Source organism: Petaurus breviceps, unplaced genomic scaffold (genome assembly GCF_028583685.1).
Source record: "Petaurus breviceps papuanus isolate PSGF00001 unplaced genomic scaffold, PetGlider_PUasm1.0 446, whole genome shotgun sequence".
NCBI lineage: Eukaryota > Metazoa > Chordata > Mammalia > Diprotodontia > Petauridae > Petaurus > Petaurus breviceps.
Window position 1 is genome coordinate 3,386,507 of NW_027186338.1, and position 14,336 is coordinate 3,400,842.

The following is a 14,336-nucleotide window of genomic DNA, read 5'->3' on the forward strand; positions in this document are numbered from 1 at the left end:
TTAGCCTAGGGGCAGGGAAGATCTTTAAAATTTACATTCGCATTACAACAACTTACTCTAAGTTCTCTGGAATCCTGTTTAACCTAGAAGTAGCTGAGCAAATAGCCTCTTAAGGAGTTCTCTCTTTTTTACTAGTCTGGCACACAGACCTTGGAGGACTGACCCATGCACCTGGCTCTGAGTCAGATCTTGCCTTTTCAAACACCCTTGCTTCTCATTTCTCCAATTCCTTGACTCCCAGAACCTCTGGCTCTAGTCTACCTACCTCAACCCTTTCCAGGAGTTAGCCCCTTTTCCTTCACCTAATTCCACTGAATTTGCTTCAGACATCTAAGTTTCTAGTGAAGACCGAACTATCTGAAATGCTCTCTCTCCTCCCCTCTACTTCTTAAAAGTCCTACCTTCTTTCTAGACTCAGCTCAAGTACTTGGACAAGGGTTCTTAGTCTTTTGAGGGTCATGGGGACCTTTGTGCCCTCACTCCAATGAAGCCTAAAGACTCTTTCTCAGAATAATTGTTTGTCAACTATATTTATAATGGAAGGAAATGTTAATTTTTCAGTTAGAGTTTAATGAAAACTCCATGTAATTTTTCCCCCCTATCCAAATTCATTGAACTCCTGAGGGCTAGGTCATTAGAAGCCATTCTGCCTGAGAAAATAGGCTGTAGGTCAAGAAAAAGTAATTTAAAGTACTGCATAAATGATATTATTATTATTGTTATCAATCAAAGACATTTCAGTTAAGTGCAATAGGAAGTCTACAATAATTGGGTGAAGGAAGTTTACTGTGAGGAAGTCGAAAAGACTAGGAACTATCTCTGAATCAGATTTCATGAGGGCAGTGGAGAGGTAGGGATTGAACCAGGGCAACAGGCAAAAGGAGAAAGAAAAAGCAGAAATGAACTATGCAAAATAAGGGAGAGATTAAGAAGGGCCATTGGCCTTACAGGCATTTTGGAGCAGAAGACCTTGGCTAAAACCTCCTGTTGTACTCACTTCATGAAGTTCCAAGAAACCATCTTCCCCCCCCCCCCCCCCCCCCCGCAGCTTCCCTTCCTAGTGCCTGTCTGTTAAGAGATATAATATATTTTATTTGCTTCTTTAGCCAAATGTTTCCAGTAACCCACATTTTGCCTCAATAACAAAAAGGCCCAGGGTTAGCTAGAGATAAACACAAATGCAAATTAAGACAAAGAACCAAACCTCTGCTTAAATATTAGGGATTTTCCTAATTACACTTCATTTAATATAAATTTCCTAAAGCAGTGGAGGAAGTAAGTATATTGACCTGTGGGGCTTAAAAGCAGATAATGATCATAACAGGGTATTACATGTGAATGGAAAGTTTTCTCTGAACTTGGCTTGGACCTATAGGATATGTCATGTGCTGCAGCCACACCTGGGAATTAGAAGGTTCCACCAAAGCTATGGGGACTGTTTCAGTTCATTATGACTTAAAGGAATGGGAAGAGAGAAGACTCTGGGCTCAGTAGACCAGTTCTTAGTGGCTCTCAGTTAGACAGGCATAGATACCAGTGATCAGAAAAGAGATACATGGATTCACTTTGCTTAATCACATGACTTTGAGGCTTGGGTCTGTTGGTTTCTCCCTGAGTACTCTCTTTGCTTGTGTGGAAACCACTAAGGGTATGTAACTATGTCAGTCAGAAACCTCACATTTGCCTGAGCTTGGTTGATCAGTCAATCAGCAAGTATTAAGAACCTATTATTATGTTAATCATAATAGAGTAATTATTAATATAGAAATTTAATACCACCATTAATACATTAATGTTAATTATTAATAGTAAGATACTAGTATATTAGTAATGTTAAGTACCTATTACTAATAATTTTATTTACTAGTAAATATTACTAATTTACTAATAACTACTAAATATAGTAATATTAAGTGCCTATCATGTTAATATCAAGTTAATTATAATAATGTATTCATGATTAGTATGTCAAGTTTAATATTACAGTTATTAACATTAGTATTACTTATTAACATTGAGTTAATATTGTGTTAATATTAAATGCCTATAATTATGTGCTAGGCTCTATGCTAAGCACTAAGGATACAAAGAAAAAAAAACAACCCATTCCCTATCTCAAGGAACTCAGTCTAATGGAGGAGACAACATATAAAAACTATGTATAAACAAGATTTATACAAGATAAACAGGATAATCAACAGAGAGAAGCCATGAGTATTAAAGAAGAAATAGAGAAGCTCCTTGAAGAAGGTAGAATTTAGCTGGGATGTGAAGGAAGCCAAGAGGTGGAGATAAGGAGAAAGAACATTTAAGCAATTGGAGTTAGCATTAGCTGGTGAAAAGCACGGAGCTGGGAGATAGAATGTCTTATGAGAAGAACAGCAAGAACACCAGTGACATTGGATTGCACAGTGTGTGGAGGTGAAGGGCAGCATACTCTAAAAAGACTAGAAAGGTAGGAAGGGACCAAGTCATGAAGGGCTCTGAATGTCAAACAGAGGATTTTATATTTGATCCTGGAAGTGATAGGGAGTCACTGGAGTTTACTGAATAGAGAGATAACAGGGTCAGATTTGTGCTGTAGGAAGATCAGTTTGACAGCTGAGTCTAGAATGGCCTGGAATGGGAAAGAGTTGAGGCAGACAGACCCACCAACAGTTATTGCAAAAGTTTAAGTGGGAGTTGATGAGAGTCTGCACCAGCGTGGGTGGGTGGTATCAGAGGAGAGAGAGAAGGTTTCAAAGGTAAAATCAATAGGATTTGGCAACAAATTGGATATGAAAGGTAAGAGAGAGAGGAAGGAGTCAAGGAGAACATGCAAATCGAGTACCTGGGTTACCACTTCAATAATACGGAAATTCAAAAGAACATAGGGTCTAGGGAAAAGATAATTCTTTCCCCTGAGATGACTCTCCATTTATACTGTATGTCTTTTATTTAAATAGTTGTGTAGAAGATTGTCCCACATGTAGCAAGGACCTGTACCTCCACATGCAGCATCTGTATGGTTCAGTGGGAAGCAGAGTAGATATCGCTAGCCTTTTCTCCCCCCATCACTCTCTACTCCCAGTCTTAATTCCTGCCAGGAGAGGAAGTAGGTAGTTGGGGCCAGAGGCCACTCTGCTTTCCTCAGAAAGAGGGGATACTGGGCTAGAATTTGCTCTCTTAATACTGTTAGTTCAGGGGATGTGATACGGTTCAATCTAACTGTTGATTGCTGTGTCATTATTGGGGGGAAGCAGGAGCCCAAGCTCTATATCCAAGGCTTGACTTTTCCCAAATACAAGTTCCACAATAACAAACATAGTGAAAAGCAAAGAAATACATTTATCCAAATTGTAGCAAAAGAGAAATCAGAGAATGTGTAATAGGAAGATATATACCAGACAATACAGAATGAAGGAACTCTGCCATTGGGAGCAAAATAATTTGGCTCAAGCAAGAGAATGTCTTAGATCTCACCCAAAGGGAAACTCCCTGAAGTCTCTAGACTAGCAAGCTGTATATATAAACATACATAGACATAGATTAGATAGACTGATATATAGATACAGATATATGCACGCACACACACATATACATACTGTGTATGTATGTGTGAAATGTAGCCTGACAGCTTCTCTTATGTCTTCCCAGAATCTTTTCCTTTAGCAACCTGAAGTAGAGTTGGCCTCTTCTATCTCCCCTCTTAAAGCTGAGAGCCAAAAGCACCTGAAGTGACTCAAAGCTTGAAGAGTACCCCAAAAGACTGAAAAGGTCTGAACCTCTCCTGCTCTGCCCCTCATACAAGGCAGGGCATTCATCTCCACCAATGTGCCTCATCCTGATAGGCTTTGGGACTGGTGGTACATTCAATTATTGTCTCTCCTGGTCACGTAAGCTCCTATGTAAGGTAGGGACTATATTTTTGCATTTCTTTGTATCCCCAGAGCTCAGATGCAGGGGCTGATATATAGTAAACTCTTATTAAATACTTGTTGATTGATTGCTAGGTGGCAGAGATGGCCGTCCACAGCCAACATTCATTCCCCTGAGCAGTAACCTGCTTCCCTTCCACGTCATTGGATCCTTTCCTTTCCCTGAACTATTTGAAATGCTTTCATTCTTCCCTGCCTTGTCTAGCCCCTAGACCATGTCTCCAGTTGTGGCTGACCACTGTCCCTGGCAGGTTCTGGGGTTCTTTCAGTCTTCTTCATTCCCAAGCATTTCTCTTAAGATCCCCATTCTTCAGATTCCATTTCATCTTTGTCTTTTTGTCGATATTTGCCTCTCCAGCCAAAGCATGACTCTTGTCGCTTTTCTTTCTCTGAATCCACGCCAGATGATCCTGTCCTCCCCAGCTTCATGCGCCCTGGCTTGACTGGCTCTGGGCCCTTCACTTGGTTCCATTTTCTCCCCAAAGCAGTAACAGGGATGTACTGTGTTCTGTATGCTTTGCCAAGTTTCCAAATTAACAGCTGGAGCTCCAGGTTCTACCCCATCTCTACCAATCCCTCCATAGTTAAACTGGCTCTATTCCCTGCCCCCACCTTTTTTAAATAAAAGAAAGTCCCTAACTCTGTCTTTTTTTCTAGAACTCTTCGTATTTGGAATCTTCCATATTGCAAATGTCCATGTGTCACAATTTGGGAGGGGGTAGGAGAACATTTCCCTGCTAACTCCCCAGGATCTTCCTACCTCTCACATTAAAGATGAGTGATCAATCAGATATGCCTAAGTGAGGCTTTCTCTCTCCATAAACCTCCCAGCCCTTGTCTATACCTCTGAGCAGTTGTGATATTTACAGAAGAGAACCCAGGCACTCTCCCAACAAACTAGCAAAAGAAGAGTAAAGAGTTTAGTAGAACCTTGGTTTTTGCCAAATCCAAAGGGCAAACACACACGATCATCAACCCTCTTCTTCCTTCTTCTGTGGCCTAACGATCATCACCTCTTTTAAAGCCTGTCACACCTTCCCCTGATTGAGATCCAGTTGTATATCTGGTATCTGAAAGGCACATGTATCCCACTCCTCTAGGGACTGAAATCTGCATGTGTCCTTTGCTCAGAGCCCTTCTTCTCTACTGCTCTTAATGCCCCAGATGTCTCAAGCTATTCCTTAGGTTTGCCTCAGTGTGTGTGTGTGTGTGTGTGTGTGTGTGTGTGTGTGTGTGTGTGTGGTGAGGTGGTCAAACATATCTGTAATAAAGACCTCTTGCTTATTTAGCATAACTAGCCAGTCTTCCTCTTCTGTGAAAGCTTCTAAGACTTCCAAGCAGACTAGAACACATATGGAGACAATGATGGGTGCCAAGAAGAACTCACATCTGCCAGGGCTAATAACCACCAGTCCTAAAAAGCCGATTCAGCTCCTGGGGATCGGCCTTGGGGCCTGGGATGTATTTTGTTTCAAGGTCTGAAGCATGCCTGCTTCATCTAGTTCTAGCATTTGCTCTGCCCATTCCCAGCTCCATAAAGTATCCACATGTGAGCACACTTGTTTCACCAATGAAGTTAGTTGTCATAAGGGAGCTTTTGGCTGAGCCTTTTTTTTTTGCATCCATAATTCTACCCATGCACAGAGAAGAAAAAGGCATCCTCATAGCAGAAACACCGGGGCTCTAGTCTTGCCTCAACACACAGTGACTCATTACATTTTGGTGCTAAAGATGAGTAGCCGTCTGGGGTTCTTCAGTGGAAGCAAAGACACTAAACTATGTTGGTAGAAGGGGTTTTCTATCTCTGTGAGATCACAGGTCTCATCTATATTCAGAGCTGAAATTACGACAAAATCCTTCCAGATCAGCAAAGGGTTATTTTTCACTCTGAGTATCACGTTGAAAAGAAGTAGCAGTAATGCATGACCATGATAGTCCCATGCAAAGTCTCTCTTACCTCCCTAGACTTGGACTCCATCATCACCATGCTCCCCAGAAACCTCTTCACTAGTAAACTCATCATCCAGTAAGATTATATTAGTTTTGGTTCCCCCTCTTCTTCAGGGCCCTCAGGTCCCTCTGCCCCTCTAATTGGAAGCCTTCATTTGAAGAGGGCTCATAGACCAGCCAACTCTTCATTTCCTACCAGCTGTACTGCTCGTACTTGGACTCCCATCAAAGCTGCTTCAAATCTTGAAACTGAATGCACACAGGGTCCTAACGCTGATCTCCAGGAACCACATTAGCATTTTAGGATTGGCACTTATCAACCCTGCTATCAATCTTATCAAATCTTATCAATCAAACTTATCAATCTGCTTGGCACCCAGTTATCTTTAGATGTATTCTAGTCTGCAGTAGTCACTTGGTAGATTTGTAAGTGTTCATTGAAGAGGAAGACTGGCTAGTGAAGGTACCACAGGGTACCTTCTTTCCCCTTTTAAGTTTTCTTTTGTGCGTTGTGTTCTCCTTTACATTGTAAGCTTCTTGAGGACAGGACTGTCTTTCTTTTTAAAAGTGTATCCCCAGGGGCGGCTAGGTGGCACAGTAAGTAGAGCACCAGCCCTGAAGTCAGGAGGACCTGAGTTCAAATCCAGACACTTAACACTTACTAGCTGTGTGACCTTGGGCAAGTCACTGAACCCCAATTGCCCTGCCCTCCCCCTCCAAAAAAAAGACCAAAAAATAAAGAGTATCCCCAGAACTTTATAATTACTTAATAAATATTTATCGACTGCTATTGCCAGGTTTATAACAGTAACCTAAATGGTATGAGAATTGCATGTTGTTTGTTGTGAATTTTGTGAAATTGACTGGAAATCAACCATGGTCATTTGTTGTTGTGCCGTTTGAGTCTTGTCTGATTCTCCATTTTGGGTCTTCTTGGCAAAGATACTGGAGTGGTTTGCCATTTCCTTCTCCAGCTCATTTTACAGATGAGGAAACTAAGGCAAACAGGATTTAGTGACTTGCTCAGGGTCACACAGCTAGTGTCTTATGCCAGATTTGAACTCAGGAAGATGGGTCTTTCTGACTTCAGGCCTAGAGTTCTATCCACTATGCCACAGAGTTGCCATGGTTATTTGTAGACAGATTAATTTATATTTGCTAAACTTGGTGTTCTAACCTTGACACTTCATACTTCTGTATTTCTTGGAGAATTCTAAAGCTTAGAGATCAAAAAGATATCTGGTGGGTAATGCAGAACGAAGGGCTCAGCTTAGGGATGCTATGTATAACAAGTATAGGCAGCTGTTTCTGTCTAGTGATTTAAGTTTCAAAATGGTGATTTCACCCCCAAATATCTTCCCCACTGGTTTTGCCCACACACTGGGTACCAGGTGGTAGAGGGCTAGACAAATACAAGAATTCACTTCAGTGCACCAAACATTTACTGGTTACCTTCTATGTATGGAGAATTGTGCCAGGGAGATACAACAAATGCAATATGATCCCTACCCTCAAACAATTGATAATTTAGTGGGGCAGATGAGATGTGGTGAATTTGGGTAGTCACCAGGTTTGGAGCAGGTCTTGTGATGTCTCTGGAAACTCTCTGCACCTGGAGCCCTTTGTTCTGAACAGAGGTCAACTACTCCCCAGCCTCTGGCTATTTTGCAAAACAATTTAACTCCTCCCTATTGAGGTGTATTTAAACCCTGCCCCTTTTGCTCCCTTCCAGCTCTCCTGCTCTCAGCTCCCACATGATGCCTCAAATTGCAATCCTCTTGCCTCAATTAAAGACCTTTGTTGTGGCTAATTTCATAATCTTCTTGATTTCAAGTTCATTTATACATCCAAATAGTTGGAATATAAAGTAGAATGTGGTCCATATATGAAAGATACAAATCAGATGCTATTATAGTTCAATAGAGAGGGATCAGTTAAGACTGCATGAAGGAGGCAGCATTTGAGCTTGCTCTGGAAAGATGAATAGTATTTCAATTGATCAGTCAATCAATTACTAGAGAGCATTTGTTAAGCGCCTATTAATATGCCACACACTGTACTACCTGGAGATAGGAAGAAAAAAGTGAAACAGTACAGTGTCTGCCCACAAGTAGCTTACATTCTAATAGGGTAGGGACTTCACAGTTATTTTAACAACTACTAGGTTTAACCTCTTCCCTGTGACAATGAAAAAACAACTAGGTAAAAACAATACTCACATTTGACCTGGAGGGAGACCATCAGCAATTGGGAAAGGTTTCATGCAGGAGCAGTATTCTAACTGTGTTTTGAAGGAAGCCAAGGATTCCAAGACAGGAGATGAGATGAGATGATGTTGTGCATTAGAGGCAAAAGGACATTCTGTGTAAAGACATGGTGATAGAGATCAATAAGTGTTTATTAAGGAAATAAAGAAAAAGCATTTTAACAGAGGAACCAACAAAATCCCAGATTAGGAGGAACTTGGTTGTGAAAAAGCTTTAAATGTCAAAAAGAAAAGTCTATAGTTGATCCTAGAGTTAATAGAGTCTGGAGCTTATTGAATGGAGTGGAGGGTGGGGTGGATATGGTCAAATCTGTGCTTTAGGAAAATCATTTTGGCAACTGTGTGGAGAATGGATCAGAGATGGGGGCGGGGGGGGTGTGAAGGCAGGGGTATCATTGAGAAGACTACTGCAATGCTCTAGGTAAGGGGTGATGAGGGTTGAACTAGGATGTTAACTGAGTAGAGAGAAGGGAATATATGCAATCAATGTTAAGGTAGAAACAAGATTTGGCAACTGATTGGATATGTGGGGTGAGGAAAGGTGAGGAATTGCATGTGACATAAAGGTTTTTAGGACCTAAGTGACTGAAAAGGTATATATACGTATATGTAATATAAAGTCTTTTTTTTATTTATTATTAAGCAATCAGGGTTAAGTAACTTGCTCAAAGTTACAAGGCCAGTTATTTCTGGGTGTGGTGCTGAGTATCCAAGTTCGGGATTCGATCTCCAGGTCGTCCCAACACTGGAGCCGGTACTCTTACTCGCTGAGCCACCTGGCCGCCCCTAAGCAATTGGGGTTAAGTAACTTACTCAAGGTTACACGGCCAGGTGTTTCTGGTAATATAAAGACTTAATATATAAATGTGGAGTCATTTGTATAAAGATAATGGAACACGAGGATGTGGATGAGAGTAGGTCTAGAAAGAAAAGCAGCAGGCAGTTAGTAGGTGTACCCGAATGATACAGCAAAAGTGACTGAGAAAAAGCAGACAAATGTTTAGGAGCAAAACCCAGAAGGAGAAAGTAATCAACTCTGTCAAACGCTAGTAGGTCAGTCAATAAACATTAACCGACTACTATGTGTCGGGCATTCTGCTTACATTGGGAAACAAAGGCAAGAGACAATCCCTGCTCTCAAAGATGTCGAGGACTGAGAAAGACAACGTATCTGCTAATTAAGTTGATCATCAGTAACTTTGGATCAGTTTTCCCTGAATGACAAGCTCCGAAGCCAGAGGATTTAAAATCCATTAAGAGACTACGAAGAGAGGGTAGCAAACGTAGACTGCAGTGGAGAAGGTCGGATTCAGAGAGTTTTTAAGTATGGGTGGTTGGGGGGGCAATAGACGAGGGGGCGTGTTTGTAGTTAGCAGGGAAGCAGTCAATAGATAGATGAAAAAACTAGAGAGCGGGGCTCGTAGTGCTGGAAGGGACCTCACGGGCCATTTAACCCAATCCCTCGTTTTGCAACCAAGGCTTGAAGAGGTGAGTCAGGATGACCTGCTTTTGTCACTTTCTGCGTAACCAGCTCAAAAGGACTCTCAAGAGTTGGGTGTTAATTTTTGGTGCGAACATCTACATACAAGAAATCCGCAACCGTTACAAATCGGGGCTTTTAAAAATTTATTGAATGCTTAGACTTGAGAAAGCGATAGAAAATGCTAATAAAACACATTAAAAGTGTGTCGTGGGTACATCTTCCCCCACCCCCAGAAGGGTTGTTACACATCCACCAGCATACTCCTGTGTGTAACCTTGGACAATCGGCTGCTCGTTCGGGGTTGATCTCAGGACCTCATTTTTAATGTGGGGATAACAGCCCCTCCTTGCTATGCGGCTCGAATTAGGGAAGGTCTGCAAAGAAAGCCCTCTGCCAACCTCCAAGCTCGGTAGAGACGTTAGCTGTCTCAATGCATAGGCTGCTGCCGCCGCTGATAATAATTCTTTGGGAAGCAAGACTTGGGTCCCATCCATGAACTCCAGTGTTCATTCAGGGCTCCTCTCCCCCTGCCTTCCCCTTAATCGGGTCGATTCCGAATGAGTGAACTTGGACGAAGAAGCGGGTCCCCACATCGGTCCCAATGGTTGGGTCCAGAAGCCCACTCCGGGCTCTGAGTGGCTGGCTTGCCTCCCCGTGACCGCCCCTCTCTCGCTCAGTGCAGGGATCCTCGGGAAGGCGGGGGGAGCCCCTGAGGAGAGGGGGGAGGAGGGAAGGGGGAGGGGCTGAGGGAGGAGGGGGTGGTGGCTCGCGCGCGCCTCTCCGCGGCCACCCGGCTCTGGCGAGCCAGCGCGTGCCGACGCTGGGTCACCCGTCCCAGAGTCCGGTGGGTGGGCGGCCGGCCGCCCGGGGAGATGCGCTAGCGCTGCTTGGGCCCTGGACCCTTCCGGGCATTATTATGAGGAGGAAGCCCGGGGACGGCGGCGGAGTGGGACGCGCTCGTCCGCGGCCCGCGCGGGACCCGGCCCCGGCTCCGGAGGCTGCGGTTGCGGCTGCGGCACCTGCCGACAAAGGTGGGTGGTGCCCCCGCAAGTCAGCCGGGTAGCGGACTCGGCCGGCCCTACTCTCTCCGGGCTGGCCTCGGCCGTCGCCAGGCGCCCCGCACTCCCAGCGGTCTTCTGCGTCCGCGGCGCGCGCGGCTCGGCCTCTGGGTCCTCACGCGAGCAGGGATCCTCGCGGGTCGGTGGGGAGGGGCGGGGCGGAGAGGAGGGGAGCCGGTTCAGACCGAGGCTCCCCACGCGCCCCCCACTCCGCCCCCGCGGCCTCCTGCGCGCACCGCCCCTTCCCCGCCTCCCTCCTCCTTCCCCCTCGCCTTCCCCGCTCTCCCCGCGTGCCGGAGCTGCAGCGGCCGCAGCGCAGGGGGCGCGGGCACCGCGGCCAGGGCGACATGGCACGGAGCGCCGCGATCTGGATGCCGCGGGCGGCGCGGGGCAGGTGAGAGAGCGCCGGGGTTCGCTCCCCCGGGAGGGCCGGGAAAAGAGGAAGGAGCCAGGAGCAACTGGGGGTGCGGGAGTCCGGGAGATCCCGAAGGGAGAGGAGGTGTCACTGATTGGGAAAAGCCTCTGGAACTGAACTGAGCTCCCGGAGCGTGCCTGCAGCAACCTCTTCCCCAGCCCTCTTACCATCCCCGGAGGCTGCTCTTGCACAGATGTGTGTGCGTGCATGTATTTGCGTGTACGTGTGTGTGCATGCATCTCTGTGCAGCTGCGTAGTTGGGAGGAGCAGGGTTTTTAAGGAGGTATCGAAGCCAGGTGTCAAAACCCTCCTTGTTGCGGGGGAATTGAGAATGACTGCAGAGGACCTGGTTGGAGGGCGTGAGAGTAACCGCGACCAGTTACAGATTTCTTAGAAGATGCCCTTTTTCACATTGAGCCTTTCCAGCTTGGTTTAATGTTTGCACCTGGCAGCTGCCCCTAGCGATGTGCCCTCCCCGCCAAAGTTACCCCCATCTCCCCAGGATTTATCTTGGTGTGGTTTGAGATTTTTGTCTTGTCTCCCACCATTAGAGTGTAAGACTCTTGAGGATCAGAGCTGATTTTGCGTTTTCTTGAAACATATACCGCTTAGCTAGTACCCGGAACATTAGTGGGCGCCTACTAAATGCTTGTTGGTTGGTTGATATGACTAAATAGCCTGCCTGTGGAATTCAGAGGTAGCTAAGGACTGTAGAAAACATTTGAAACAGGTTCTGAGGGAATTTCTAATGGTATAGCAGGCATTTATTAAAACAGATTGCTAGATCGAAGCATATTATTTTCACTTTTTTTGTTCTTTCTTTCTCGTGCTTTCCCCCCTTTTGTGTTGATTTTTCTTTCACAACATGACTAATGTGGAAATACGTTTAATATGATTGTACATGTATAAAGTCTGTGAGATTGCTTGCCATCTTAGGGAGGGGCGAGGGGAGGAGGCAAGGAAAAAAATTTGGAACTCAAAAAAATTTTTAAAAGTGAATGTTGAAAATTATCTTTGCATGTAATTGGAAAAAATAAAATACTATGGGGAAAAAATAAAAACAAAACCACCCCCAAAATATACAGAACCTTTCATCAGTATAAAACAAAAAGTCTGCTAGTGCCAGGCTCTAGGGTACAGAGCTGCCCTCAGGGAGCTTCTATTCCATTAAAGGGGGTGAGGTACCACAAATATATAAATGCTGGATTTATACAAAATAAATATGGAATGTTGGGGGGAATTAATAACTGGCAGAAACTAGAAAGAACGTTGAAACATTATACAATTTTTCAAGGCACATTTAAAATTGCCTTTTGAAAGAGTAAGGCTGTCATGTGTTTTGTCTGATGGTAGATATAGAGGAGCCAGAGAACCACCCCCATCTGCTCATTTGTTCCATGGGTATTTTAGCATCCTTGACTTATCTGAATTGTGGTTTGACTTTGAGAAATAACGCACATCATATGAAGGATTTTTCTAAACAAGGGAAATGTGTTGAGATACAGTTTTAAAAAATTTGAAAATGGAAGTAAACTGAGATCTGTTTTCTTATGGCAGTTTTGTCACTAATTAGTTAAATTGACAAAGTCAAGTCTATAAACATTTAGTAAGCATCCGCTGTGTGCCAGGCCTGGTAAGTGCTGGGAAAACGTGGGAGCTCTCTAGGATCTCAATGTCTAATGGGGTAGACAAGATTTAAGACACTATGTACAGAAAGGATATAAAAATGATAAATTGGACATAATTAACAGAGGGAAGGTGGTAGAATTAAGGGAGATTTAATTAGAAAACTATAATATATATACACACACACACACACACACACATAAACATGTCCCATATTAGAATGTCTTCTTGAGGGCACAGACTTTTGCTTTTCATATACCCAGGGCTTAGAAATAATGCTAGTCAGATACTTAGACATTTACTAAATGTTTATTGTTTCACTGATGTAGAAAGTTTACCTGCTAGGAAATTTCTGTGGCAATTAAGTGCCTACATGGAACGTTCATTTCAAGGATATATTTCTGTGTAATTAAAATAGCCATTGTTTATTACTGTTATATACCACAATATTTTCTATAATTGGACGAATAGGTTGTATCACAAAAACTAGGACTCAACAAGGCTAAATGCCTTATTAAGGTTTGCTCGGCTAATAAATGTCAGAGGTGGAATTCAAACTCATTTCCCTTAAGTCTTATGGCCAGCACCCTACCCATATTACTCTAGATCTGTAAAAGTTGCCATTGTCTTATTGTCTGAGTGTTTAGTTCATTATTGCAAATTGTATTCTATGGAAGAAAAAATTTCCAGAAATACTTTACATACTTACATAGAGAAAAAAAAATCTAGTCATACACTGTTATCATTAATAGCATCTGCAAAAGAAGGGTGGTGACACTGTTACAGGAAATAGTCAGTTCATAGAACAATGTTCCAAATGAGTGGTTGATCAAACAGTGTTACAGCGGAGATGTCCAACATTGCACAGAGTTTGGGTTATAGTGTACTGTTGATATTGTGAGACCATACTAGTCAGGGCATCCTTAAGTGGGAGGGAGCCTTTCTATTGGTCAGCAGAACTTATGCTCTTGTATACATAATTCTGAAAACTTGATATCTTTGAGAGCTTTCTTATATTTCTGGTTCCAAAGCATAAGCGTGACCTTGTTTGGGGTTTTCTTGGCAGTCACTGGAGTGGTTTGCCATTGCCTTCTTCAGCCCATTTTACAGATGAGGAAACTGAGGGTTTCAGGGTCCCACAGCTAGTAAGAAGAGTCTGACATTACATTTGAACTCAGGAAGATGAATCGACCTGTTTCTAGGCTTAGTACTCTGTGCACGCTGGCGCCACCTAGCTGCCATGTACATTTAGCCAAGATCAAATGGCTAGGTGGCAGAACGGCAGGAACTTGAACCTGGGTCTCCAAATTTCACCTCTAGTGCACTTTCTACTGCATTATCTGGGTGGTGCAGGAGTCAGGAAGACCTGAGCTCAAGTTATCTTCAGACATTGTTGGCCTCAGCTTCCTAAACCATAAAATGGGAATGATAATAGGATTTACTTTACAGGGTTGTTGTGAGAATCAAGATAATATTGGTAAAGCACTTAGCCTAGTGCCTGGCACATAGTAATACTTAATGAGTGACTTAATAAATGTTTATTCCTCCCCACACACCCCCCTCATCATATTGCTTCAATCTGCAGATTGAAAGAACATGCAGCAAATAGAGCACCAGCCCT

At 43.6% G+C, this 14,336-nt stretch overlaps 1 protein-coding gene and 1 long non-coding RNA gene across 3 annotated transcripts in view; one reads left to right on the plus strand and one right to left on the minus strand.

Annotated features, from left to right (window-relative positions):
• LOC138171546 (uncharacterized) overlaps positions 1–13,420 on the minus strand; it is a 72,789-nt gene extending 59,369 nt beyond the window's left edge. The window contains exons 1-2 of the long non-coding RNA XR_011170914.1: positions 11,257–13,420; positions 8,087–8,228 (exon numbers count right to left, since the gene is read on the minus strand). This is a non-coding gene — a long non-coding RNA (uncharacterized lncRNA). The remainder of the gene's footprint in view (positions 1–8,086; positions 8,229–11,256) is intronic.
• Positions 10,355–14,336, plus strand: part of ST3GAL5 (ST3 beta-galactoside alpha-2,3-sialyltransferase 5) — a 73,787-nt gene continuing 69,805 nt past the window's right edge. Inside the window, exon 1 of one of the 2 annotated variants that reach the window (XM_069101073.1) lies at positions 10,355–10,647. In XM_069101073.1, coding sequence (XP_068957174.1) covers positions 10,533–10,647 — 115 coding nt within the window. In that variant the 5' untranslated portion in view covers positions 10,355–10,532. Of the gene's footprint in view, positions 10,648–10,950; positions 11,069–14,336 lie in introns of those variants that run through there. The other variant, XM_069101070.1, reaches the window with a different exon arrangement.